This window comes from Lagopus leucura, unplaced genomic scaffold (genome assembly GCF_019238085.1).
Source record: "Lagopus leucura isolate 7727_CA_CO unplaced genomic scaffold, USGS_WTPT01 Super-Scaffold_100016, whole genome shotgun sequence".
In the NCBI taxonomy this organism is placed as follows: domain Eukaryota; kingdom Metazoa; phylum Chordata; class Aves; order Galliformes; family Phasianidae; genus Lagopus; species Lagopus leucura.
Genome location: NW_024962270.1, coordinates 303,915 through 328,283, shown reverse-complemented (window position 1 = coordinate 328,283; position 24,369 = coordinate 303,915). Strand labels below are relative to the sequence as shown.

Here is a 24,369-nt window from a genome sequence, read left to right as displayed (position 1 = left end):
TCCTCCCCCCCCCCCCTTTCCCCATCCCCGGAGCCATCGAGACGACGCCGCTCAGCCAGAGCGTCCTCATCTCGTATCGAGCGCCCCCTTGCGGACCCGCCGGCGTAACGTTGCGCTTGCGCGTTGCGCATGCGCGCGGCGGGGTGCGGCCGGTTCGCGGGTTCGCCGCCCCGGGAGCAGCGGCCGCCGGCGGCGCGTGAGGTGAGCGGGGAGCGGCGCGGCCGCGCGGCGCTTCCGTTCGTCCGTTCGTCGCCGCGGGGCTCTGAAGGGGCGGCCCGCGGCAGGCGGGGTGGGGAGCGGGGCTTTCGGGGCGACGTTTCGCGGCCGTTTTACCTCGTGGCCGCGGGGAAGGAAGGAGGGCGGGAGGCGGCCGCTGTCACCGCGGGGCTGGCCGTTCGTCGGGGCGGCGCCGGCTGAAGGGCGGCGGGAGCGGCTCCGAAATGCGGGGCTGGGGAGGGGGGGGGAGCGGGCTGCGGGCCGGGGGGCGAATCGCTTAAAGCGGGGGGTTTGCGAGGAGGGGAAGCGGACGGAGCTGCGGTGTTTCGGAGCCGCTCGCAGCCTCCGGCCCGGTTTCCTGCCCGGCGGTGCGCAGGAAGTGCGGCTGCACCGCTCCGCTCCGCCGCTTTTCCCCGCTTTCCGCGGGGCCGCGCCGCGCTCATCGCCGCCGATTGCGGGCCGTTCCTTCGCAGGGCCCCGGAGCTGAGCTGAATTTCTGTCCCTTCGCACCGACCGGCGGCGTTGCGGCCCCGCGAGGAGCTCGAAGCGGGAGGGAAGCGCGGCCTGGACGCGCCCTGCCGGCACGGAGCGCTGGCCGCTTTCAGGTATTGTCCCGACAAAGGAGCTCTCTGTGGTAAGCATAACTCAATCTTTAGCTCGTAAGCCCCGGTCTTTACGTGCTGCTGTCCGTTTCTGTGTGCCTTCTGCTTGCTGCGTGCATCCTGCGCTCCCTGTGCCTGCTTCACTGAGTGCTGGGATCAACCGTGGCTCTAAGTGCCTCAAGTCCTCTTCTCTGCCATGCAGTCAGTGCTGGGCACGAAGACCGGCACTGCCTGGTTTGTCACTGTTCACGTATGCTCAGCTTTCCGTAGAGAACTTATGGCTGGGAGGCATGATTTGTCATTTTGGCTTTTCCATTCAAAAAAGAAGCTTTGAAGTATTCTCCGTCAGTGGAACCTTATGGAGATGTTGGAATGAAGTCTGTGGTTTGCAATTAGTGAGAAGAAAGTGAACGTGCAGTTTGATTTGCTTGTGTGATGAGGTGGTGGTTCTTCCAGTGCTGAATGTTATCGTGCTGTTTCAGGCTGTGTGTTAGAGAAGTTTCACGTCTGCAGGAGGAGTCTTTTCTATCTTTGCTTTGCAGACCTAATTGTGTAGGTCTGATGGATGGCTGAGAGCTTCCTTTGTTACTTAGAACCTCTGCTGCCTGTTTAGAAGCGCAGCAGCCGATGCAAACGAGTGGCAGGTAGTGCAATACTGTAGCCATGATCAAACACAAGCGTACTGTGTGCTTTAACTTGTGTCTTAGTTGTATCAAGGCTATTTAAAGAGGCTTCTGAAGGCTACTGCTGATTGAGCAAGGCCATTTTGTTTGTTTGTTTTACTTCCCTGTGAAATTTGAGGGTGGAGGAGGAGGAGAAACAGAGAAAACAAAAGAGAATCGAGGAGGTGCGGGTGGCTTTTTTTAAGGAAAAAGGCCAGGTTTTCCCAGTGGACGCATTTCCCCTCTGATACAGCAGTGGCTTTCTTCCAACTTTTCTTCAAAATAAAATGTTTGTGCTCTGTCATTGAACGCCAGGTGACAAAAGATGATAGGAAAGCAGACACAGTGTTGCTGTTGTTTGTTTTTTCCCCCACCTCAAATCAAAATGAGGGAAGCTGTAACTGGATGTGTTCTTTATCCAGCAGTGGGGTCAGTTCTCCTCACCCAGGTGGTCTCTGAGGCCTTTTTCTCTTTATTTTTTAAGCCATCTGTAATGAACACATCTGCAGAGGGTGGAAAGGACCAGCTCACTTCTCCTGAGCTGTGTGAAGCCAGCAGTCCTGATCATACACCTTTTATCATGAAGCACATCACTCGTACATGTTTAAATACATTCTGAAAGGCACGTGTGACAAATCCATGCTTTTGTATGTGGCTGTAGGAGGAAAACCATTTTTAATACCCTGCAGCTCCTGATTACGGCAGGATACGTTTTTGTTTTCATGTAGTGGGGATTTAGATATCTACAGATGTTCTGGTTTGGAGTTCCTGTACAGCTGCACCTCAGCACAGTGTTATTTCACAGCTGTGCAGCTGTTTTATTGGCTTCTTTCTAATGAACTGCAATCTTGGCTACGTGGAACTTAAGCTTGTTGACATTTGGTTGCTCATGCCATGTGCCCATAAAATTTGTATTGTAAGGGTACTGATGTATTGAGATTCGTGTGCTTGAGGCGCTCAAACTGCTCCTGTGGAACAAGGTTACCAAGTTTTCTCCACAGTTCCCTAAGAAATGCTGATTGCAAAGCTTGTATCTCATCCCTGGAAAACAAACAAACAGCAGATAATCCGATTCCACCCCAATTTGACAGGGGTATTAATCTTCAAAACGTTACATGGAAGGGTTTGAGTAGTTTCTTTTGCTTTTGAAACCTGTGTGTGTGTGTGTGTGTGTATAAAGAAGAGGAAGGCCTTTGCACTGAAAGAAGAAACAGTGATAACTGCTCATGTTAGATGCCAGCAATGTGTGCATGGAACTGAACCTGAAGGTGGAAAGCTGCAGAAAGCAAGCTCCCTTGGTTCTGCTGTGCACAGAAGAGGCTCGTGGGCTGCAGGCTCCCGCTGCGCTGCTGAAATCCTCGCCTGCTTCACGTTTTCCCCTCTCTGTTTCTGCTCTGGCTGCTGTGTTGTGTGGCCAGGTAAATGGGAGGACAGAAAGCAGCGTGACAACTTTGAAAGGCATTCAGAAGTCCAAGTAGGTCATTCATTGCTGAAGCAGTGGTGGGGGCATTAGGGATGAGATCTCCTATTTAGCCTTTTTTTCACTCTTTCTTGGCACGCACGCTGGAAGTTTGGCACTTGTCCACTTGTTTGGCGCTTGCCTAAAACAATGGAGAGTAAACTGAGCTGTTATGGAATAGGAACACAGCCTTGATTAGGCTGCTGAAAGCCCCTTTATCCGTCCTGTCAGAGCGGGTGGCTAAGTCACACAGATCAGAAATCCTACAGACTCCTTTGCATGGGTGAGGGTGGTAGGATGTAGTTTCAAACTGCCTCATCCTCCCAGTTCGCTGCTGAAAGGTTCTCCCTGATTTCTCCCATGGACAGCATGAATCATCTCCGATCTAGTTTGTGTTACTGGAAGATGAGCAATTAAGTTGTTTAGATTTCTGGACTTCTGCTTGCTTCTGATAACACAGTATGAGACTTGTGTGGCTGCAAAACAGGGAGGGATTGAACAAAGGTGATGGCTGAACAGAACAAAGCAGCTCAGGGCAGGCGACTTTTGCTGCACTCCCAGTGCTTCTTCTGCACGTGGTTTGGCCAAAGTAGGGCCGTCTAAACTGAAAAGAGGAGCTGAAGACCTGACAAGCTCTATGAAAATGAGGTTATCAAAGGGCAATGATCAAAGTTAAATCCACCCAGAAGAGGCATTCAGCGTTAGGGCAGTGAGGGCAGAGACATCCTGCTCCGAAATAGTTCCCCATTCCGAGAATTTTTCAAAGTGCAGGAAGTATTACAAACAACTGTGAGTCTAGAAAGTCCCAGAAGAGCTCAGGTTCTTCTTTACTGTCTTTTGTCATTTATTTTTTTTCTCCCTTCTCTCAGCGGAGAGGGAATTTCTTTCAGAAGTACTGAAGAGAAGGTCTAGAAGTTGTTTCTTTCCCTCAGCAACATTTTGATGTAGCACGGAGGAGTTGAGTGATGTTGCTTATGGTGGCTGTGGGGACGTGGAGCCGGGGGAGTGAATTTCCCCAGCAAAGTGTCCCACGTTACAGGAGCAGAGCTGTCCTCACTGAGGACGGCAGAGAATGTGGAATGAGGTCAGAACAGCTCTGCAGACAATGCCTCAACACGCAGATTGAGATCTTGCACATTCCAAAGGAGGCACCAGGTGTGCAGACACACAGCACAGCTTTGCTGTATCCTCTGAGAAGAAAACTAACCTGAACTGGAATGCCAGTTTGGAAATTGGGGGAGACTGATGAAGAAGAAAGAAGGAACTCAGCTGTGTGCTTTTGTGCAGTGCTGCTTTGTGGGGTGCTGGATTTTATGTTTGTTTTCTTGATTCCTTCAAAATGATTCCCATTCTGCCATAGCTGTTAGGACTCTTTATGTTCTGATGATCTCCTGCCTAAGCTGTAATCAAGGTGCGTTCTCTGGCACGGTGAAGCAACCAGAATTACTTCTCTCACTGCTTTGGACTTTCTGTTGACTCCTTTCCCTTGCCAAGTAACCTTTAAACTTCACTTTGAAGCTTGTGCTTTTCTATTTCTATATTGAGCCTTATTCTGAGCCTTGCTTTTGATGTGTTCATCTGTATTTCCCCCCTCCCCCCCCCCCTTTTCTTTTTCTTTTCAGTTCTCCTTTTTTACCCACTGTACGTGGAATTTCACTCTCACTACACCTGCTCACAGCCTGCAGCTTTCTCAGGCTGTCAGCTGCCTTCTGCATTTTCCTTTGGTTAATTTCTCTGAATTCAGTATTTCACTGCTAATTCCTCTACCTTGGCCTGGGTTTGTTTCTCTGTCTGCAAATGCCACACACGATTCCTTTCAGCTAAGAGGGCTTGAAAGGAGCCCTGCAGGGACGCATACTTAAGAGCCCACAGGTTCTTTAATCATCTTTGTGTAATTCATACTTAGCCCGGTGCTTTGGCACATTTGCATGGAGTTGCTTCCTGTTCCAACTGTTGCTCTCCTAAAATTGAAGCTCCAGTCAGATAATTCAAGATATGAATGCAGTGAGAGCATTCATCCTCCCAGCTTTTTTGTTACCTTACCGCTGTGTTCCAAACTGAAAGCTCCAATCACCTCTTAAATAAAGACCTAACAAAAATAATCTTTGGCTTGAGAACATTTGAAATGAGATTGAATCAAGCTGTTCTATGTAACGGCAGCATGAGGTGATGTGACCTTATGGTGCACCAGTAGGTGAAACTGCCTACGCTGTGTCTCACCAGTGGTGCAGTGAGCCTCTGCAGCATCGCTGTGCGCTGCGGGCAGGTCGTGATGCAATTCTGGGCTGCCCTGCCTTCCTGTTCTGTGTGACAATTGAGAGGAGAGCCCTCGGGGGAGCTCGTGGGTTGCGTTTCAAAAAGAGCAATAGCAGCGATGGGGCTCCTCTGCTCTGTGCTTCTTTTCCCCCATTGCCTCGGCCGCACCAGAGCTGCCGGTTCAGCTTGGCACAGTGGATGGCAGCACTGCTCAGCCTTTCTGCCTGCTGGGCAGGGACCCTGGGGATGTGTGAGGGCTGGGATGGTGACCAGTGTGTCAGAGCAGGTTGTGGTCTGCCCTCAAGGGGGAACGGAAGCTGAATGAGGCCAGTGGGCTGCAGCTGCGTGGTTGGGCACAGCAGCACATTCAGATGCACTCCTCTCTTTGCAGCTGTGCAACGCTTGGGCCCTCAGTGCTAGGAGCAGCATTCGTCCTATTCGTGGTAACGTGCTAAAAGTGTTGAATTTGTAATGCTTACAGCAGTTGTATTTTTAATAGAGTTTTTACCTTGGGTTTTGCAAAATGCAGTGAATGTTTTTAAGCCTCTAATTTGGCAGATTTTCCTTTCTTTCTTCTAGCCCCGTTAAATGAAAATCTTGGTGCAGCTGACTGGGAATAATATATGCGGTCCTGCTGTTGGCTCTTGCTGGTCAGTGCTGTTCTTCTCACTGATTACCTTCACTATTTCAAATTGTGTGCGTATTTCTTTACTTTTGACTGTAGCCTTGAAGTGGGCTGACCAATGTTTTTGATGTCTGATGAAATGCACACGTGTGCTTTTCTTCCAAAGCATAGAAGTACCTGCCAGATTGCATTTCAGGTAATGGATGATGTTTTAGGAGTTTCATTCCTGCCATTTTCAAAAAGGAAAAACTGCTTCCATGTCTTCCTCCTGCTTGTTTCTTCCAGTCCCATCACGTATCCCGCTGAGCCTTTCTGGTGCAAGGTTTCTGTGCTGCTTCCCACAGCCAATTGCTTTTTGAATAGCAAGTATGTACACACTGATACCTCCCTAAGCACTGTGTGTTGTGGTAACCAAAGTCAGCATCACTCTCCAGAGTTGCCTGTTGCAGTGCCAAAGCTTAAGGCAGTTTATTTCCAGCTAGCACAGAGGAATCATGTGTGCTCCCAGTGGGAAGATAGCAGTATATAGGTACAGGCTGTGTCAGAAGGGACAAAGCTAGATTTAATAGTCACAAGCTGTTGATTTGTTTGGATGGCCTTGAAGGGGAGGTTGGAGGGAAGGAATTTTGTGATTATTTTTTTTATTAGTGAAGTACTTGACTTGCTTATTTTCGCACATTCCCTGCGCTGTGTGGATGCTGTTGGAGCTGTGATTTTGCTGGAACGTGCAATATATTTCCTCCCACTGTTTGTTTGTTTGAAGCAACATATTTAGTGCAGGTTGTGTGCTGGGATTACTGATAGTACCCCCAGAGGCATTTGGGTGAGAAGGCAGATGCAAGTTCTTTCTTGCTCAGGCGAGCAGTGGAAGCTCCAGCACAGAAATGTGCAGCAAAGGACTGTGCTTGTAGGTGTTCATAAGTGCTGTGGAACAAGTACGTGAAAGTTCCTGTAAGAAGTGCCTAGAATGAATTGAGGTTTGGGCTGCATGCATTCAATGGTGAAACTTACTCTTTACATATCAGAAACAAGATAAGAAAGCCTTTAAGGGATACGTATCTCAAGAAACATCTCCACAGCCTGCCCAGGAAGGCTGTTTGGTCGCTGGTCTTTTACACAATGTGTTTTTTCTAATGCTCCATATAAGCTTTCTTTATTTTACTTCAAGCCTATTAAGTTCTGCTTGTTCTGTCACCAATTAGAGAGAATAATCTGTTCTTGGCTTCTTTGGAAAAATTCTTGATGTATACTAATCTGGATACCATTTCTTGTTACATTTCAAAAACCAACTTTTCTTGTGCATGCTATGGTGTGAACTTCTCATCCTGAATAATGCAGTTACTCGAGGTCTGATTGATTGTGAGTTGAGTGAATTACTGGAGTAAACAGCAACAGTGCAGCCCAGCAACTGTTGTCTTGGCTTACTCCACCATTTTTGGACTTTTCTTTGTGATAAACTGACTGGAAGTCGAGTATGTAGGCAGGAAGTGTGAATGTAGAGTGTGCGTGGATGGGCTTCCCAGCAGCAAGAGGGTATGTTGTTACAGGGCCTGAGGCCACGCTCCTTTTCTGCTTGCAGGTACTTCCCAAGGCCTTGTCTCTTTTGCCTGTGGGAAACTGTCTGCTCGTAAGGCAGGGCTGTGGGAATTTGGCTAATTTGTACTTCTGTGGTTGGAAAGCAGCCAGTTGTCACAGAGCTTTCAACTTGGTGCATCTCTGTTTCGCTATCGTCTTCCTGGCCTGCAAGCTCTTCATTATGGCTTCCGAGGCACTGAGCGTGTCTGGCTGCGATAAGAAGTTGTCAGTGATGTTAAAAGCACTTGCGAAAGCATCTCTTTAACATGACTTTCATTCAGTGCTTCTCCTGACTTGTTTTCTTGCTTTGTGCAGGACTCTGTGACTGGCTGAAGAATGCAGACGATAAAGTGCGTCGTTGTTGGCGATGGCGCTGTGGGAAAAACTTGCCTCCTCATCAGCTATACCACCAATGCCTTCCCAGAAGAGTACATCCCCACTGTGTTTGACAACTACAGTGCCCAAATGACTGTGGATGGCCGGACAGTTAGCCTGAACCTCTGGGACACTGCAGGCCAGGAGGAATACGACCGTCTGCGCACGCTGTCGTATCCTCAAACCAATGTGTTTGTCATCTGTTTCTCCATCGGCAGCCCGTCCTCCTACGCGAATGTGAGGCACAAGTGGCACCCTGAAGTTTCTCACCACTGTCCCAATGTTCCCATTCTTTTAGTGGGCACGAAGAGAGACTTGAGAAACGACCTGGAAACAGTTAAAAAGTTAAAAGAGCAAAGCTTGGCTCCCACCACCCCACAACAGGGGACTTCACTGGCTAAACAGATTGGAGCGGTCAAATATTTGGAGTGCTCAGCGTTGAATCAGGAGGGCGTTCGGGAGGTGTTTGCTGAAGCTGTGCGTGCGGTTCTTTATCCTGTGACAAAGAAGAACACAAGGAAATGTGTCTTATTGTAGTTACCTCGGCTGATGGATGCTCAAAGTGGAACAGTGACTCGAATTCTGGAGGGCTTTTTAACGCGTTAAATTGAAGATTTGCGTCTTGCACTAACAGCTCTAAGCAGAAACGGTTTATGCAAAGGATATTCTTGCAGTCTTATTGCTTCAGGGAAACTGAAACAAAACTTCTTCTTTTTTTTCCAGCGGAGAGGTCAAATATATACTTAATTTCTGAAGCTCCGGTCTCCAGCTTCTCCAGGGATCACTTGGCTTCTGTTCTTACTTAGTGGAGGGAAACAAAGGAAGGGACTTCTCTGAAGCCCAACTTCTTTACTTTATAGCCACCAGTTGCTAGATTTGCTGCAAGGCACAAGTTCTGGTAACTTTGCTTTAAGTCTAGGTGCTGTTTTTCCCATTTCTTATTTACAGATCAAACTGGTTTGACAAATGGAGGTCTGGCTGTGCATTTGTTGTATTTTGCCAATTCAGAGCTTGAAAACAACTTGTTTACATACAAAAATGCCAGAAATATTACTGAGATTCGCCTTGAAGTGAACTGTGATCATTTATGTGAAGAGTTAACAGAGATCTAATCCGATAAACGAGACCTAGGCAACACCTGCAAGTATTTTGTTAATAGAAGCAAATTCCTATTGTAAGGAACTTAGGATAATGATGAATCCCTCAAATGAGAGATTTTAGTGCTGTTGAAACGGGGAGCAGATTAGGTGCAAGCCTTCCGTAATCTCCTAAACCAAGTTAAGGTTTTATTTCACTCTTCAAAGAGACTTTGCACCCTGAGAATAAAGTTAAAATGACCTCCCTGGGCTGACTGAGATAGTTGAGATGACTCTTATTCTCAGAGTGAGTTTTTTCAGTGTGATCCTGCTCTCCCTTTGATGATTCCCAGAGACTCGGGTAGAAACCCATTTGTTCTTTGAAGAGTTCATTGTTTCACTTTATCTTCTTGGAGTCACCACCTGACATTTCATAGCAAATCCTTGTGTTCTTTTTTTTCTTTCCTTTTTTTCTGGGAGATCATTGACAGAAATTGTGGAGGTTCTGTTTACAGGGAACAGAAACGTGGGTTTCTCCTGGCAGTTGCAGTTAAGTTTGCCATGGGTAGTCAGTCACTGGATAGATTTACCTGGGCAATTTTCTCCCTGTTTTAATGGAAGTGCTGTTTGTGTACTTCTCTAACTGTCTCTAGCAGCTGTGCTGAGTGGCAGCTGGCTGTGATTTTCAGGATGTACACTGTTAGTTGTGTGTGATTCTGGGACCAGCTGAGGAGCGAGTGCATGAAACCTTCCTTAGTCTTAACCTTAGAGCTTGGTGGCATGAAAGCAGCATGCTTCAAAGATGCTTTGTATGAAACCAATGGTGCTGGACTGGGCTTTGTTGTCTGAGGTTGACAGTGCTGTCTTTGTCCAGATGCAGCCTCTGTTGGTCATTCAGAACTTGCATCCTTGTGATTCTCACACATGTGAAACTGCACTGTTGATACCCTGGGCAGAAAAAAAGCCTAATTTTAGCAAGAGAAATATATCAACAAGGTTATTAGGGATCTTGAGTTCATCTGACCTTGCTTTATCTGATACCAAAAAAAACCACCAAACCCCAACCCAAAAACCAACCCACCAGAACCCAGAACAAGGGGTAGATATGTTCATATTTGTGCCCTGATTCCCCTCTCTGAAGAGGATGTGCCTTTCTTCAGCTGGTGTAACTGATGCTGACACTAACTGCAACTTTTATGTCTCTGATGTATGCTCATACAAGTACTGCTTCAGCAAACTGCAACCCATAGGTAGCAAGTGCAGTGAACCCAAATGGATGTGGCTGGTAAAGCACCACTGAGTCCCTAACATGGGTAGGCAGCAGCCAGTTGCCTGTCTGCAGAAACCTGGAGACCTGTGCGTGGTTTTCTTCACCAGGTGCCGTCGTCTGGGATGTCGCTGCACCTTTGGCACTTGCAGAAGTGCTGTTCCAGATGTGGCTGCACCTGCAGGAGGGAGCAGGAGCATTTCCACCAGGTGACCTCTACTCACCACGTTCTGCCTTTTAGTAGTAGGCCTTTAGCGTGGGCTTGACGAGCTGGCAGCAATTAATCCTGTGCCTTGTAATGCAAGATTATTTTCTGTAGGTAAATTTCAGTAACTGAGTAAATAGAGTTTATCATGTTTAAAATATATTTATTTAAGCCAGTGCACGTGTTTTTGTAATGCAGGTCAGGCCTTTATCATCAGTCTAGTTACCCTGGTGCAAGCCCGTAACCTTTGCTTAACTCAGATGTACTTTAACAACTTTGTGATATGTTTTAACTGCTCTTAAATAGGCTTTTAATGTCAACAACAGGCACCTCTTTTTATTTGCAATTTTGTACTGAAGCTACTACTGTTTTTAGAAGTTTTTACTTTTTTGACGTACTGAAATCTCTTAGTTCTGCTGTTCGTGGCTGGATGGCAGACACTGTGCAGGTGAGGAGCTCTGGTTGCACACAGCCCAGTTCTGTGGGCTCGCAGAGCAGCCGTCCTGCTGTGAACTGGAAGAGGGTATGGTGTGCTGAAATCCTCCTGCTTAAGCAATTCGTTTCAGTGGGTTACGTTATTGATGATGCTCTTCTAGAACGCTCTGTCCCCGTCTCGATCACTTAACGGAAAGATTGCACAGCAGTACTGAGGAGGTGGACACAACGGAGGTGGAGCTGAGCAGAAAGTGAACTTGGAAGGACTTCAGAGACTTTTTCCGGATTTCAGAGTACCTCATCAGCAGTCCTTTAGGTGCCTTGCATGTCTGTGCCTTCCTGTTGGGAGCAAAGCTCCTGCTGGTTGATGGCTCATTTATTCCAGCATCTCTTCTTCACGAGAATGACCTCCGGCAGCACACAGACGCACTGAGCTTTTCCATTCAGTGGGCATTCTCTCCGTTTAGGACCTTTCTTTTCTTTCTTCCTCCACCTCTTGGTGCATTTTAATGTACGTAGTGCAGTGCTTCAGTCTACAATCCATTCCCTCAGCTCCTCAGGCATTACTTTTCCTGTGGACAGGTGACAACCACATCTCACACAATCACACGGCTGCGCCCTGTCGGCAGCAGGTCGGGATACCCCAAATCGAGTTTCCCACACCATCCAAGATTTCTGTTTACTTCATGGAAACGCGCTCTGAATGCCATCGCTCACCAAGAGGCTTTATGTCAGAAGACCAATTTTAATCTTTCAGCTCGCAAACCATTCCTTTAACACTCGGCATCCTTGCAGTACAGCTGTGGCCGTGCATGCCGCCTCCAGCAGCTCAGCAGTCGCACTGTTCTGAGGGCGTTCGGATGGAGAAGTGCTTTCTTGGTTTACAGCCGTAGCTATTTCTGTGGGATTTATACTAGAGCAGCCTCGCCGCTTGAGTGCTAACCCCGCTCTGCGGGGCCCCGGTGCTGCGCTGGGCTCGCCTGGAGGAGCGGGCGCTGCGGGCTGGCCGTGCCCCGGCCCCGCGCCTCTGCGTCTGGTACTGATACATACACTGGCGACTTGATTTTATACTATAAAAGGATTTGTATTACAGCTAACAGTTTTTAAAGATTTTTCGTTTTTAAATTATGCAAAAAAAAAAAAAATTAAATGGTAATAAAAACCTTCCTCATCCATCTGGCTCTCGTTAATTCATTAATTCTCGCTTCCCGCTGGAGGTCTGCGCGGTGCGGCCGCCGGGGGGCGCTGCGAATGCACGAAAACTCGAGGGCTCTGCGCGGCACCGTCGCCCTCGGCGCACCGCCCACTTCCGCTTCCGGCCCGGCCGCCGCGATGTCGGACTCGGAGAGCGAGGAGGAGGCGGATGGCGGCCGCGCGGAGCCGTTCTCGCTGGCCGGCTTCCTCTTCGGCAACATCAATGAGGCCGGGCAGCTCGAAGGGGACAGCGTCCTCGACAAGGTAGAGCGGCCGGCTGCGGTGCTACGGCGGAGGGGTGCCGAGGGAAGGCCTCGGAGGGGCGGTGGGGGCCGAGCGGGGGCTGCCGGCACCGGGCTGGGGCGGGGAAGGCAGAGGAGCCTCCGCGATGCATGGACGTGGCTCTGGTCTCTCCAGGAATCCAAGAAGCACCTGGCCGGATTGGGTGCCCTCGGGCTGGGCAACCTGATCACTGAGATCACAGCCAGCGAGGACGAGAGCGCGGAGGCTGATGGAGCTCAGCTGGATGAGGAAGGTCAGGCACTGCGGTGGTGGATGGTTGGACCGGGTGGACTTGTAGGCCTTTTCCAGACTTGGTGGTTCTGTGGGGTACCTGCGGTTGAACGGTGGTGTCAGAGGAGAGGAAAGGCTGCACCTGGGTTGGCTGGGCTGCAAGCAGTAGCATGGTGCCTGGTGACAGGTTCTCTGGCAAAGGCCTTTCTTTCTTTTTCTTATCAGAATGAATCCCATCTTATCACTTGTTCCCCGTTGCACGTATTCTCTTCTACAAGTTTTAGCTTTTTCCATCTTATCCTTTTGTTTTCCTCATAAAGTGTTTTCCCCTGTGTTAAACTCTTGTGTTGAACGCTTCAAGCCTATTTAATGCATAGCCTGTTATTATACGTCATGGTTGTTTATTTGTTCGTGAGCTTCTCTAACAGTTTCATTGGGTAAGTGAAAGGTACTTGTTGTGCTAAAGCTTGCTTCCTGTAAGTCTGTAGGAGAAATTCAGAGCTTTTGGTTGGAACGGGGAGAAAATATTCTCATGTGAAAAGTAAATTAAATGTTTTTATTCCTGTAAGAAAAAGGAAGCATAGAGTGTATAGTGAAGTCAGACATGACTAACATACATAGGGGTAATGTTTTGTTTGATCAGATGTTTTTCTCCATAGGTTGGGTTAAGAGCACAGAAGATGCTGTTGATTACTCAGATATTAATGAAGTGGCAGAAGATGAAAGCCGTCGGTATAAGCAGGCAATGGGCAGCCTGCAGCCGATCGGAAGGCAAGGTAAATGGGATGAACATTGCAGCTCTAGCTGAGCGTGTTTTGGGGCAGTTGGCATTAGCAGTAGTTCTCTTGATGGGTGCTTTTGTGCCTTTTCACTCATTGTTTCAAGAAGCAAAACAAAAGCTTTTGTGAAACCGTGTTCACAAGAAAAAGCCACTGCTTGCTATCTTCCTATTTCAAATAGTGAGTTCTTCATCGGAGTTAAACTACACTCAGAAGAGAAACAAACATCCTTCTTTTGGGATCTCCTGCAGAGAACACTAATTCTTGCTCATCTTTCTTTAACCTCTGTTCTTAGGAAAAGAGTTATTAAGGCTGTCAGGTGCTTCTCAGAGATAATCAAAGGTAGAGGTCCTGGCCCCTTGGAGTGTAACTCGGTCATAAACCCTCTCCTTTTTTGCCTTTGATTTCTTTTTTCAAGGGAGAGCACTTTTTCTCCAGAAAGCACTTCAGTTCTTTTCTTGGTGCCTGAGATCTCTGTGCAGCAGAAGCGGGTTTTCAAACGTGTGGCTTTCTCTTTTAAGTTCCTACATAAGTTTCCTTTAAGTGTCATAAGTTCCAATATTGCAAATTAGCGTGAAGGAAGCTGAACTGGTAAGAGTTTTAGTTAAGAAATGAGAATGGTCTTCTTTGCTCAGCTAATGAAGGGGGACAGACTTCTCAACAGGTTGGGACAGATATGGGATAGTACAGATGGGAAGGTTGTTTTGCTCCCTCTGTAGTCAGCTTAATATCCAGCCTTGTCTCCTACCTGGTTAGATGAAGACGAGGATGATTATGATGCCGACTGTGAAGATATTGATTCCAAGCTCATGCCGCCGCCGCCACCACCTCCAGTGCCTGGAAAGAAAGAAGATGAAAAGGATGCAGCTGCCACTGGTGAGTGAATATTTCCTTCTTCCCTCTGGCAATGTGAGTGTCTGAAGGAAGCAAGCGTTGCTGTGTGGCAGTTTGGGAAGGACCCACACGTAAAAAGCCTGCAGGCTGCATCAGAAGGTGAGTCTTTGTCCTGATACGGCGTCATGGGACTGTCTGAGATGAGCTCCTGTTCTCAGGGTAAAGTCTGTTATTTCTTATGACTTAATGACTGCTAAAATACTGATGCTCGCGATGGATCTGCTTTTTTTATCTCATTCTCTCAGTTGTGGCTGGGAAATTCACCTGGAGCATACAATAAAATGAAAGGTTACCAAGAGTGGTACTCATAACATCTACAGAGGCTTGATTTTTGCGTAACATGGTGTAAAAAGTAGATGTGGCATTATGTGCTTGTACTAGAGGACAGGGAGGAGATCTGTTTATACAGTGCTGGTTCTATCTTAGTGTCTGAAGATGGGAACGGTATCATTTTGCTCTCCATCACTGCTCTTTCCTCTGCTGCCTCCAACAAGGTGGATTTCAGCAGCAGCTCTGATTCGGAGTCAGAGTTGAGACCTCAAGAATGCGGGCAGGCAGAATCCAGGAAGGCAAACTCACACTTCCTCTTGCAGGAATCGTGCAGCGAGACGCTTCCAGGCTGTTGCCAAGTGTTACAGAACTCTTCCCGGAGTTTCGACCAGGCAAGGTATTGTTAAAATATGGCAAAGTGACAGAAACTGTCATGTGGGCTTTTTAAGAATGAATCGTACCATAGGAAGGATATATAGGAGGTAGTTGCTCATCTCATTACTTTCTGGTTTAGTTTCTGTCTACTGCTGTTTCCAGACTGCAGTGCTTTCCCTGATGTATGCAAGAGCCTGTTAAAAAGCCTCATAGAAATGAGGGTGTGAAGTAATATTTGCTGTTCCCTGAGACTCTCTCTTGTGGCATTTCTGCTAAATATGAACTTCCCTTCATGCTGTCCTAAACCTGATATGGACTTACTCAAAAAAATTGTAAAGTTTGTATCCTTTACTTAAGTCTTCAATATGGATCAGAGATTGGAACAATAAGAAGGCGGTTGTAGGAATGATTTTAAATCTTAATAAACTGTTAGCCCTCAACTCTTTGCAGTTCTAAACTTCTTCCTTTTTTCAGAAAACAAATTTATTACAGTACTTCTTAAAGTTCTCCCAGACAGCAAATGTATTTGTTGTGTTCAATTAATTAGTTTGAATACTTAAAAACTGTCGAGAGGAGAGGAAGTGAGAGAGGGGAGGGCAGGTAAAGATGAGCTTACAGATTCCAGATCATTGCCAGTTGGGACAGCTTGGTTTTGAGAGTGCCTCCATCACAGGTTTGTTTAAGAAGCTAAGGGTCCTGCTTGTTTGTACCTCATATTTTAATGACTTAGCTAATCTCTGTTAGAAATCCAGGTGAGTCTCTAACCAAAGTTAGATCTGCCTTCCTCCAGATCACTTGCTGCTCTTAGCTTATGTAAATCTGGTGTTTCCCCTGTTGTTGCTTTTTGTTTTGATTTGGTGCTTGGCTTGTGATGTCGGAGACTGACTCAATGTTAGCAGTATTTGTCTCTGGTTGCTTAAGAAATCTGTGCTTTGTCTAAGCCTTTCAGCTTTATCTGTGCTGCTGATGGCTGTTGTCTCTTCCTCGGTCTCCACATCTTTTGTAAGCCGTGATGGTTTGAAATAAAAATAATAGCACAGACCAAGCCTCCGAATTTGAGAACGTTCTCCTTCACTGTTGCTTTTCGGGTGGGGGGAAAGAAAGGCAGTCGTTCCACAGGGCTTCTTTCTGTTCCAGGTGCTGCGTTTCCTCCGTCTCTTCGGCCCTGGGAAGAACATCCCGTCCGTTTGGCGCAGCGCCCGCAGGAAGCGCAAGAAGAAGCACCGGGAGCTGGCCCAGGAAGTGCAGATCCAGGAGGGTGAAGTTGGAGTTGAGAGCGGAACGGAAGGCAAATCTCCCTGGGAATATGAGTTTGCTGCCCCCCCCCCTCCTGAGCAGTGCCTGTCAGATGATGAGGTGGGATATCTGAGGCTTAGACAGGCTTACCTGCTGGCACTGGGGGTAGTGGTGGGTTGGACAGCAGCTTCTAGAGTAAAGAGCTTGTCCTCTGGAATCAAGCTGGACGACAGGGTTGGCTTGCATTCCAGTAATGCAGAAGCTCCTCTCCAGTTACTAGTGTGAGTTCAGTGATTGCTTCTTACTGAGAAGGCTGCGTCCATGGTGCAGGATCAATAGGAGAGCTTATCCTCTCTGTATCAAGAAGAAATCTGTGTTCTTGGATGTCTAATGGCAGAACATTTTAAGGCAGCTAGTGAGTATGGAAAAGCATTTCTTAGATACGCTTTTGTCCTCTGAGGATGAGCTGGGCAGCATGGAAGGATAAACCTGTTACTGATACGTAGATCATTGCTATAACCATTCCCTAATTTGCTGTGCTTTAGATTACTATGATGGCACCTGTGGAATCAAAATTTTCTCAGTCAGCTGGTGATACAGACAAGGTGACAGATACAAAGCCTAAAGTGGCAGAATGGCGCTACGGCCCAGCGCAGCTCTGGTATGACATGCTGGGAATCCCAGAAGATGGCAGTGGATTTGATTATGGTTTCAAGCTGAAAGAGAAGACAGAGCAGGAGGTTAAAGGACAGACAGATGAGAAGGTGAGAAGGTAACTGGGGGTGTGTGTGGCTCTGGAGGATGGCTGGGCAGCATACAGTACGAGGCTTCTATTTTTTCTCCTTTAGCTTGACAGTATAAAGTCAACGTCAGTATTCAAAGAACTGTCCTTTCCTTCCAGGATGCAGAGTTGGTGGATGAGAAGGATGATCTGCTAGCTGATGAGCACTTCCTTATGGTGACACAGCTCCAGTGGGAAGACGATGTTATATGGAATGGAGAAGATGTCAAACACAAAGGAACAAAAACGCAGCGGGCGAGTTTGGCAGGCTGGCTGCCGTCAAGCATGACTAGAAATGCCACTGCATACAATGCCCAGCAAGGTAAGCAATGACCTGATATGAACTGTAATTGAGCTGACTGATTACATGCTTTCCTCTCAAATGCAGCATGTAAGTCTTATTATGTTTCTTATATCTTGCCTTGCTTCTACAAGGAAAACCAAATGGGGAGCATCAACTTGTATCACACCTATCTTTGGTGGGTGCCAGCATCAATTCTGTGCTGTTCAGCTATTGGTACAAAATGCTGAGGATCTGGGAAGGGCCACTCTAGATAGCTTTTTATTACAATTTTCATCTTAGAACAGCTGTACCTGGTCTGTCCAACCTGGACTGACTGTGTCGTTCCCATCAAAAGCTGCAGTTCATCCTGAGCACCATTAGTCCATTCACATGTGTTACATCTTGTACCTGCCAGGAGCATAAACTTAAGTGGCAGACGTGATGTGGACATATGTGTGTTAGTCTGCCCTGGTGGAACGACAAGGGATCGGGGCAAGCACGCTCCGCAGAGCAATTCCTTCATGTCTGCTTGGCCAGCATTTTCAAGCCTGAGATCAGCTGGGAAGCTGCTGGAGGCCAGACCAGCTGTTGTGTTAGTCTGCGCAGAGCCTTTCCCTTTCGTAAGGACCACACAGAAATGCACTTTATGCACTGTTGTGCAGCACATGCAGATCTTGCCAAATGGCATTTTGAAAAGGCTGGAGAGTCCAGCAGTGAGCTGTGGGTGTCCTTTGTCTAAGTCAGTCCTACCCCCACTAATGACATCGTGTTTGTTATGACAGGAGTAGACCCACCCTAATTCCAAATGGAAATCACTCTTTGTGTATCACTAAGTGCTGATTTAAGAGCAGGTACCTGCAATACCTCCCATACTCAAATTCAAGCTCATGTTACTTTTGTTTTCCTTTTTTCTAGGGTTGAACCGCAGTGGCTCTTTACTCAATCCACCCATTCCTCTAGCACAGAAACCAGGTGTAGCAGGAGTCCTAGGTATGGCAAAGGGCAAAGAAAAGCAAACCCCTGAGCAGCAAGGTAACAAGGATGTTAATTTTCCCCCTATGAATAGGTGCCCGTAACATATGCTTCTCCGTGTTCTTTGTAATAGTGGGGTCCTCTTTTGGTGACAAGGTGTAGATGAAAGTGTGACATGTTTGCTTTAAAACCTGTGAAAACCCCGCTGTTTCATTCTTAGAGATTCTCTGTGTTTCAGAGGAGCAAAATCTCTTTAATTGGCTGCTTCCTCTTTGCTTCCAAGTTCAGTTTTCTTTTGCCTTTGAGAGTTCCTGTCTCAGAATACCGAGGAAGATTGGGAAAGTTGAGTAAAGATGATGTGAAGGATGAGCTCTAAAATGGATTTCTGCCAAGCTTGCATATAAAAATTTCTGTCTTATGGTTGTTGCAGTTTCCCTGGATGAAGACAAGCCCTGGTACTCCATTTTCCCAATTGATAATGAAGAGTTAGTGTATGGCCGGTGGGAAGACAATATCATCTGGGATGATCAGGCAATGGAGACCTACTTGGATCCCCCTGTCTTGACACTTGATCCAAATGATGAAAACATCATTCTAGGTATGTGGCATCCAGAAATTTGACCCAAATGGGAAGATGCAAGTGGAAATAGAAGCAAGAATTCATAATTGCAGTGTAATGGAAGTAAATGATGTGGGTCAATCCTTACGGCCTTTCCTTGTACTGACTTTTGAAAATAATTTGCGAGTGATCAAAAGCCTAATTGAGAGGCAGCAATACTGATAGCAGTGTGGCAAGCACTTTCTGCTCCCAGGATAATTGCAGCAATGGGAGAGTAAACATGATGCCCTCAGACTTAATTTCAACACAAGTGATCTGACTCCTGGTGTGTTTTAGAACCCACTGTCTTAATTTTACTTGCAGGCATGTTGGTTTGAAGAGGGAGGGGAGGGAAGTAAACCACAGACTAGCCCGTGCCATTCTCTGTATGGGTTGTAATTAAAGCCTGAAGAAGCAGAATCCTAAGCCTCTTTCAGGCTACAGTAATGGCACGTGGGAGCAAGGATTCTGCATAATACCTGAGAGCATTTTCAGTACTACACACTTACACAGTGCTCCTGGAGTTTGATTTGAATGTCTGCAGTGCTTATATGCTACGAGCTGGCAAGATTTTTGTCTGATTTGGACTCCTGAAATCACAACTTTTTCTTAAATCTATGTGTTGGAATCTTCAGGCAGCCTTTTGTAAGTCTACATGGCCGTAGTCTGGGTTGCATTTCCTTTCTTAGGTAAGTGGGGCAGTTACAAGAATTTCTCTGTGTGTTAGTTGGAGTGTTTTGCTGTTAGCCTGAAACCTTGACAATCACTCATACTTTCAGCTTTGTTAAAGTACAAAACAACAGAAAAACTCCAAACTTGGTACTCCCCTGATCTTGATCCTCAACTCTTTAGAACAGCTTTGGCAGATCAGATGCTGTTTCTGGTTGTTAGTAAACTGTGTTGCAATGGACACCCCACGTTTGTTGGATCCTCTGTGGATTTATGCACCTCACACAAATTCACCTCAGAAACTGAACAAAAGGGTAAAAAAGACTCGACTGAGCTGCAGCTTTGCAGGAGGTTGTGATACTGAAAAGGGACACTAGGAGGAGAGCCTGCAGTGTGTTTGCTTGTCTTTTTAGAAATTCCTGATGAAAAGGAAGAAATGACTTTGAATTCTCCATCCAAGGAAAACAAGAAAGAGTCTTCTCTAAAGAAGAGCCGAATACTGTTGGGAAAAACAGGTGTCATAAAGGAAGAGCCACAGCAGGTTGGCATAAGCTTTAATGTTCTGCAGGTTGGGAATGACCTGAAAGAAGTGACTGATTTATGTGTTTATTTGATACCTGTTTCCCTCTCTGTTTAACACTGATCAGAACATGTCCCAGCCCGAGGTGAAGGATCCCTGGAACCTCTCCAATGATGAGTTTTACTACCCTAAGCAGCAGGGACTTCGAGGAACCTTTGGAGGCAACATCATCCAGGTAGCCACAGCAGCACTGCATGTAGAGTGAGACATGGATTGTCTTCATGAACCTTGTAGCTGAAAATAAGATTGAGAAGCACTTTTTGTCAAAGAGTAGCATGTACGGTGATGAGTTTGAATGCACTGGTATTACGACCAGCAGGCCTAAAATTATTACTAGGCTCTTTTATGTAAGGATCAGCTGAACTGGAGGATGATTTTGAGATGCTGTGTGTCATTGTTGCTTAATATCTACTTTGTTCCTGTGTTAGCACTCTATTCCAGCAGTGGAACTTCGCCAGCCATTCTTTCCCACCCATATGGGTCCTATGAAGCTCCGACAGTTTCATCGCCCTCCCCTGAAGAAATACTCCTTTGGTGCCCTGTCCCAACCAGGGCCGCATGCTGTGCAACCCCTACTGAAGCATATAAAAAAGAAAGCTAAGGTACAGTTCTTCTCTGCGTGTGATGTCTGCCGTGGCTCCATTTGCACGGCAGGTCTATTTAATGTGCTGTTTTCCTGATGCTGTCCTTGGCACAGATGAGAGAGCAGGAGCGTCAGGCTTCTGGGGGGGGTGAGATGTTCTTCATGCGCACACCGCAGGACCTGACTGGCAAAGATGGAGATCTCATTCTTGCTGAATACAGCGAGGAAAATGCTCCTTTAATGATGCAGGTTGGCATGGCAACGAAGATTAAAAATTACTACAAAAGGGTGAGTGTGTAAGTTTTGCTGTGGGGCAGTGATTTTCTTCTGCCTCTTGCTGAGTGCTAATTGTGCTTCGACTGCACGTTGCAGAAACCTGGCAAAGATCCTGGAGCTCCAGACTGTAAATATGGAGAGACTGTTTATTGTCACACTTCTCCATTCCTGGGTTCTCTGCATCCAGGCCAGCTACTGCAGGTGAGAAGAACAGGGGTGCCAGATTCCGTTTAACTTTTGGTTTAAGCCTCTGTGTTTACAGATAATAGTGCAGTTGTTGGCCTTTATTTTCATTTGTATTTAATATCTCCCTGTTGTGTGGTTTTCAAAATTTTGTAGGAGTTGCAGGAGGTGAATCTTTCCTCCTCTGCTCTGTAACGACATTACAAGTACTGCTATTAGAGAAGTCTAAATAGAAGGCCAAAACTGCTTGAATGCTGGGAAGTTCAGTTAAGCCAAAGTTGGAGGGGAACAGAAAACAAGGATTTATAATGGTGTGTGAGCAAAAACCTGTGTTCTTTCTGAGAGTTGCACTGTTAATTGTCTGCTGGGTGCCACTTGGATACTAGACAGGTGAGAATTCTGCTATGATGAGCCTTTCTGCGTTGTTAAAATACGTGCAGTTGAGGTGAGGAGACAAATTAAGAGTGTTGTAAGGAACAACTGGTTACAGCAACCATGGTAAATGTGAAAATCAGTTCAAATTATGGCTAGTTGCTGTTGGTGCAGCAATAATTCTGTCCATGACTGTACCACAGGAAGAAAAGTAAGAATATGAAGTGCTGTAGTAGAGAATAATCACAGGACTAATAATGCTAGTTGTTCAAGACAAAGAGGACTTTATCATGGGTAAACCAGGACTTCTGGTAGCTCAGTCCAGTGCCTTGTTGCTCATTTAAGCTCTCTTACCTTCAAAGGCTGAACTCTGCTCCACTCTACTTTTCTGGTTAGGTTCTTCCAGCCTTGGTTTCTGAGCAAAGCCTTCAGACTTTACTTCTATTGCCTTCTATTCCCAGGTTGTGAGGGTGTTATGGGCTCTTTTCTATGGTTATAGCATTCTTCTGTGTATTTGTCCTTCTTGTTCTTTCTTTAAAGTGCCTCCTGAAAGGTAAATCCAAAGAGTCCTTCAATCCCTTCCTGCATTTGTTCTAAGTTTTGTTATGCTTTGTGCTTCATCCTTGGTTATTCTCTTAATAAGCAAGGAACGTTGTGACTGCCTGCACTGTTACTAGCGATGGTGTGCTGTTAGCATGATTGGGCACTTTGGTTTGTTTTGAGGCATTTTTCATAGATTGTGTTGGAGAAAATGTGATCAAAACCTAACACTCAAACCTGGATTTGTTTCTCTCGTTAGGCATTTGAAAACAACCTTTTCCGGGCCCCTATCTATTTACATAAGATGCCTGAGACAGATTTCCTGATTATCCGCACGCGACAAGGCTATTATGTCCGAGAATTGGTGGACATTTTTGTGGTTGGCCAGGAGTGCCCACTTTATGAAGTACCTGGTCCAAACTCCAAACGAGCTAACACCCATATCAGAGATTTTCTGCAGGTATGTGATAAAGGAGCTTGGGGGATCTGAGGGGTCTTTGGAGGAAGTAACGTTCTGTTCAAAGCATGGATGTTCCCAATGTGATAAGATAGAAAATGTCAAGGCGTGTTTTTCCCACGTTGTTCTCAAAAGTGGCTGCACTTGAAGCAGATGTGGGGCTTAAAAAACCTTACCAGGTAAACTCAACAAGAAACAATGAGTTTTTTGCTTACCCTGTCTGCAGCCTTGTCGTGTTCTTTCTTTGGACTTCTGTAGGTTTTCATTTACCGCCTCTTCTGGAAAAGCAGAGACCGTCCTCGGAGGATTCGCATGGAGGACATCAAGAAGGCCTTTCCCTCACACTCAGAGAGCAGCATCCGAAAGAGGCTGAAGCTCTGTGCTGATTTCAAACGTACAGGTACTTCAGAGTCACCCTACTTGCATACCAGCATTGCAGAGGGATGCCGAGCCTTGAAATACAGTAAGAACTGTTGGCATCTGATATTTGCAGGACGCTGCTATGTATTTAATCTGTGTGTTTTTCAGGGATGGACTCCAACTGGTGGGTTTTAAAGCCGGATTTCAGATTGCCAACAGAGGAAGAGATCAGAGCAATGGTATCCCCAGAGCAGTGCTGTGCTTACTACAGCATGATTGCAGCTGAGCAGCGGCTGAAGGTAAACGTTCCTTGCTGGCTTTAAGGCAAGTTACTGACAAATAGTTTTGTGGAGGATGAGTTTAGGAAACACCTTCAGCCTAAAGCTAACTGTGCTCTGTAGTAGGCACATTGGTCCCTTGACAACTGGGCAACTTGCTAAATATTCTGCAGTGCAAGAAGGGAGAGAAGAATATAATAGCTCTCAAAGAACTTATGCCTGGTATTTAGATGTTGAGCTAGCTATGGTCAAAGGCAGCAAAGGGAGGCTGTAAGCAAATGTTTTTATTTCTGGCTGGGCCTCTACAGCGTAAAGTAAGCAGTCTGTGACAGGGCTGGACTGTAAGGGGGAAAAACAGCACGTATAATGTTTTTCTGCAGGATGCAGGTTATGGGGAGAAATCCTTCTTTGCACCAGAAGAAGAGAATGAAGAGGATTTCCAAATGAAGATTGATGATGAGGTACTTGTCAGGGTGATATAAGGAAGGGGTGCCATCCGGAAGGACCTGGGCCCAGCCCATGTGAACCTGTGAGGTTTAACAAGGCTGAGTGCAAGGGGTTGAAGTTGGGTTGGGTCAATCCCAGATAGATATAAGTACAGTCTGGATTAAGAGAACAGCCCTGCTGAGAAGGGCTTGTGAGTTTGGGTGGATGAAAAGCTGCACATGAGCCAGCAGTGTGCACTCGCAGCCTGGAAGGACAACTGTCTGCTGTGCTGCATTGGAAAGGGGCGGCCAGCAGGGCGAGGGGAGTTATTGTCCCCTCTGCTCTGCCTTGTGAGGCCCCATCTGGAGTACTGCATCCAGGTCTGGCACTACCAATGTGAGAAAGATGTGGAGCTGTTGGAATGGCTCCTGGAGGAAGGCCTCAAAGGTGATCACAGGGCTGGAGCAATTCGCTAATGAAAGGAGGTTGGTTGAGAGAGCTGAGCTTATTCAGCTTGGAGAAGAGAAGGCTGCAGGGAGACCTCACGGCAAGGGGGTTGGAACTGGGTGAGGTTTAAGTTCCCTTTCAACTCAAGCTGTTCTATGATTGGAAGAATTGAGAATTAAAAAGCTAGGAATTATCTGTGGTGATAGTAGGATTGTTATGGCGTGTTTCTTTCCTTGCTGGCAGGTGCGCACGGCTCCATGGAACACCACACGAGCCTTCATTGCTGCTATGAAGGGCAAGTGTCTTCTAGAAGTGACTGGTGTAGCAGATCCTACTGGTTGTGGTGAAGGATTTTCTTATGTGAAGATTCCAAACAAACCAACTCAGCAAAAGGTATCATTCCCGAGGTTAGGTTGAACAAGAAGCAGTAAGTGAGAAAGGGAGTAAATATGGAGTGTTGGTTGGAGAAAACATTTGAAAATGGCCCTGGGAAAGATTTTTATGTGAAGTTGTTCATAGGGTGAAGTTGTTCATAGGGTGAAGTTGTTCA

At 46.6% G+C, this 24,369-nt stretch overlaps 2 protein-coding genes across 7 annotated transcripts in view; both read left to right on the top strand.

Annotated features, from left to right (window-relative positions):
* The first annotated feature begins 696 nt into the window (after positions 1-696).
* LOC122182917 (rho-related GTP-binding protein RhoG-like) lies at positions 697-11,928 on the top strand. 4 transcript variants are annotated; one of them, XM_042876587.1, is made up of 3 exons: positions 697-850; positions 5,775-5,845; positions 7,711-11,928. In XM_042876587.1, exon 3 carries the CDS (start codon positions 7,732-7,734, stop codon positions 8,305-8,307), a length of 576 nt encoding a protein of 191 aa, XP_042732521.1. In that variant the 5' UTR covers positions 697-850; positions 5,775-5,845; positions 7,711-7,731; the 3' UTR covers positions 8,308-11,928. The 4 variants fall into 4 exon arrangements, with proteins under 4 accessions (XP_042732521.1, XP_042732523.1, XP_042732520.1 ...); XM_042876589.1 differs by lacking the exon at positions 5,775-5,845 and having other exon boundaries at positions 697-821; XM_042876586.1 differs by lacking the exon at positions 5,775-5,845 and having other exon boundaries at positions 700-850.
* A 145-nt stretch (positions 11,929-12,073) lies between these two features.
* The window catches only part of TAF1 (TATA-box binding protein associated factor 1), a 27,457-nt gene continuing 15,161 nt past the window's right edge, over positions 12,074-24,369 (top strand). Inside the window, exons 1-20 of one of the 3 annotated variants that reach the window (XM_042876412.1) lie at positions 12,074-12,211; positions 12,365-12,482; positions 13,120-13,236; positions 13,996-14,115; positions 14,727-14,800; positions 15,916-16,134; positions 16,560-16,778; positions 16,916-17,117; positions 17,994-18,110; positions 18,481-18,648; positions 19,731-19,858; positions 19,965-20,072; positions 20,326-20,499; positions 20,595-20,768; positions 20,853-20,957; positions 22,111-22,311; positions 22,567-22,708; positions 22,837-22,967; positions 23,327-23,407; positions 24,063-24,212. In XM_042876412.1, coding sequence (XP_042732346.1) covers positions 12,086-12,211; positions 12,365-12,482; positions 13,120-13,236; positions 13,996-14,115; positions 14,727-14,800; positions 15,916-16,134; positions 16,560-16,778; positions 16,916-17,117; positions 17,994-18,110; positions 18,481-18,648; positions 19,731-19,858; positions 19,965-20,072; positions 20,326-20,499; positions 20,595-20,768; positions 20,853-20,957; positions 22,111-22,311; positions 22,567-22,708; positions 22,837-22,967; positions 23,327-23,407; positions 24,063-24,212 — 2,874 coding nt within the window. In that variant the 5' untranslated portion in view covers positions 12,074-12,085. The remainder of the gene's footprint in view (positions 12,212-12,364; positions 12,483-13,119; positions 13,237-13,995; positions 14,116-14,726; positions 14,801-15,915; positions 16,135-16,559; positions 16,779-16,915; positions 17,118-17,993; positions 18,111-18,480; positions 18,649-19,730; positions 19,859-19,964; positions 20,073-20,325; positions 20,500-20,594; positions 20,769-20,852; positions 20,958-22,110; positions 22,312-22,566; positions 22,709-22,836; positions 22,968-23,326; positions 23,408-24,062; positions 24,213-24,369) is intronic. The other 2 variants (XM_042876410.1, XM_042876411.1) reach the window with 2 other exon arrangements.

What these genes read in the sequence shown, in the direction of transcription:
- LOC122182917 (XM_042876589.1), top strand. Translation starts at nt 7,732, where the DNA reads ATGCAGACGATAAAGTGCGTCGTTGTTGGCGATGGCGCTGTGGGAAAA.